Below are 2,500 nucleotides of genomic sequence, written 5' to 3' on the forward strand. Positions count from 1 at the left end.
CTTTTGTTCTCTTCTCAATAGGATAATCTCGGCACGAAAGGATTGAAAAGATGTTTACGAGCGGATTGGGCATGAGTGCGGGCCGTGACTGGACATTTTTACGTCTGTCACATGTCCATTAGATGATAAAGAAGGGGGGAAGGGAGTCTGGGAAAATACGTTACCTATGCAATTCTCACATAGAGGACGGCATTTATCAGATACATTACGTAAACACAAGAACTTTGCCTTTAATAAATAAAATTGCGAGACCTCTCTTGATATACATTTACTGTTATGTTTATGTATAGATTTGCCCTAGCATATCAATCGACATGGTCACCGCAATATCTGTTTCACCAACAGTGTATGTCTCAGAGTCTAACATGAACTGTACAAACCATTTAGGCATAGTATCTGTGCCTATTCATGTGTATACACTTTATATAGTATGAATAAACTTTTCAAAATCAATCATCAATCTCTCTCTCTCCCTCCCTCCCTCCCTCCCTCCCTCCCTCCCTCCCTGTCTCTCCCCCTTCCCCTCTCTCTCCTTCCCCCCTCTCTCTCTTTCCACCTCTCTCTTCCTCCCCCTCTCTCTTCCTCCCCCTCCCCCCTTCCCCCGTCGCATCTCTAACGCACTGACTTCCTTCTCCCACCAGCGTGAGCCCGTGGGTGTGGTGAGCGTCCACGGCGATGAGCTGCCCCTGGTGTCGTCTCCCCAGCCCCGCCTGGCGTCCCCAACTCAAGCCTCATCTTCCTCCCCGGCGTCCCCGGGCTCCCTCCCCTCCACGCCACTCACGGCCGTGTCCACAACCACGATGGATGAAGTCCCCAGCCCGCAGGCCTCGGCCTTCTCCCCGCGGAGGGACCCCAGCAGGACGTCGATGCCTCCCGTGAGTCCCTCGGCGTCGGCGTCCGACATGGCGCTGCCCCAGAGCGGGCCGTCGAGGCCAGTGTCAGCCCCTCACGCCGCGTCCGCCAAGGAGATCGCCGTCGCCAGCTCACATTCCACCACGATCCAGGTAGTGTCTAGTCCTCAGTCGCGCGTGGCCAGCCCCCGCCATTCCCTCGCCAGCCAGCAGTCCCTGGTCAACAGTTCGCAGCCCTCGCTCGCCAGTTTCCAGTCAAGAACCACTAGTCCTCAGCGCACGCCAGTTAGCCCCTCGGCGAACGCTAGTCCCCAGCGAGCATCCATCGGGTCGCAGTCCCTCTCTCTCAGTCCCGAGCGGGGGACAGCCAGTCAGCCGGTCAGCCCCCAGCGTGTGATAGTTAGTCCTCAGCTCCCGCCAGTTAGTCCTGCGGGCGTCACTGTGGTCCAGGGGTCTCGTCCGACCTCTGTCGTGAGTGTCTCGGGGGCGCCGCTCCCCCTACGGACCTCGGTCCACTCCAAGACCGGCACTCCCTCGCCCACAGGTAAGTTTGTTTCCTAACTCCAGCTTTCTAATTGATGAACTGCTCACAAAAGCGGCATGAAGTCCTCTTGTAACCTGACATCATATTTATTGAACTGCCGATTCCATTTTAAGTAGGTACAATAAGCGCAGAAAGTGTGAAATTGAGGTTGGAAGTTATTCCGAACCGGGCTTGGCATTTACTTTGCGGGTCATAGCAAATAGAAATCCTTGCCTATGGACTTACTAAACGACCCGCCATTTGATCCTCAGAGCAAGAAAGCAAAGGCGTCGTTGTAGTCGTCGGAGGCTCGAGCCAGAACGGGCTGAATCACCGCGACGCGAGTCACCACGACCTCAGCCAACACACTCTAAGCCAGCACGACCTTCAGACTAGCTTGCTGGACGAAGTCGTCCACTTCAGGTCGTCGATCTATCCTCCGCGCGGCCCAGGCACGGGAACGACCTCCTCCACCTCGACGACCTCCACGACCACCACCATCCCCGTGAGCGACTTCACGTCCCCCCTCCCCCCCCGAGCCGTGGAGCGGGAGGACACGGCGGCGCCCTCCCCGTCGTCGCAGCAGAGGCGGAAGACGAGCACGACGCCGCGCAAGTCGGCCTCCAAGGGCAGCGGCGACGGCAAGCGCGCCACCCACGAGAAGAGCAAGTCCGTGACCATCGTCGTGAACGACCAGCACGTCACGTACTCCAACACGACCAGCACGTACACGACGACGGGCGGGCACCGGCACAACGGGAGCCTGACGAACGGCGACCTGGCGGGCCTCCACGCGACCAACGGGGAGGCGGTGGCGGTGAACGGGCACGCGCTGATCAAGGGCGACCTCGGGGGGGACTCCACCAGGCCCTCCTCCGCCGCCTCGACGGCTGGGGGCACCAAGGTCGATCCGGACATTCAGGTTAGTCCAGGTCATGCAATCGTCGTCATGCAACGGCTGTGCATTTTGAATTACCGGTTCTTTTTTGTGTTATTGAAGAAAAAAGGATATTGAGTAGGTAAGTTTCCCCCAAATTTAGCTTCTGTCTGGTTGTGCTCTCCGCCGTTGGCACAACGTTATGCTAATGAGTTTTGGCATTGTGTTCATCAGGGAACTCGGATCTAT

At 57.3% G+C, this 2,500-nt stretch overlaps 1 protein-coding gene across 1 annotated transcript in view; it reads left to right on the plus strand.

The window, feature by feature from the left end:
• Positions 1 to 2,500, plus strand: part of LOC122252158 (uncharacterized) — a 39,714-nt gene that overhangs the window by 14,404 nt on the left and 22,810 nt on the right. The window contains exons 2-3 of the mRNA XM_086549034.1: positions 642 to 1,395; positions 1,647 to 2,296. Of these exons, the coding sequence (XP_086405160.1) occupies positions 642 to 1,395; positions 1,647 to 2,296 (1,404 nt within the window). The remainder of the gene's footprint in view (positions 1 to 641; positions 1,396 to 1,646; positions 2,297 to 2,500) is intronic.

The sequence above is a fragment of the Penaeus japonicus genome, unplaced genomic scaffold (assembly GCF_977035675.1).
Source record: "Penaeus japonicus unplaced genomic scaffold, GWHDUDI00000001_assembly GWHDUDI00000021, whole genome shotgun sequence".
NCBI classification, from domain to species: domain Eukaryota; kingdom Metazoa; phylum Arthropoda; class Malacostraca; order Decapoda; family Penaeidae; genus Penaeus; species Penaeus japonicus.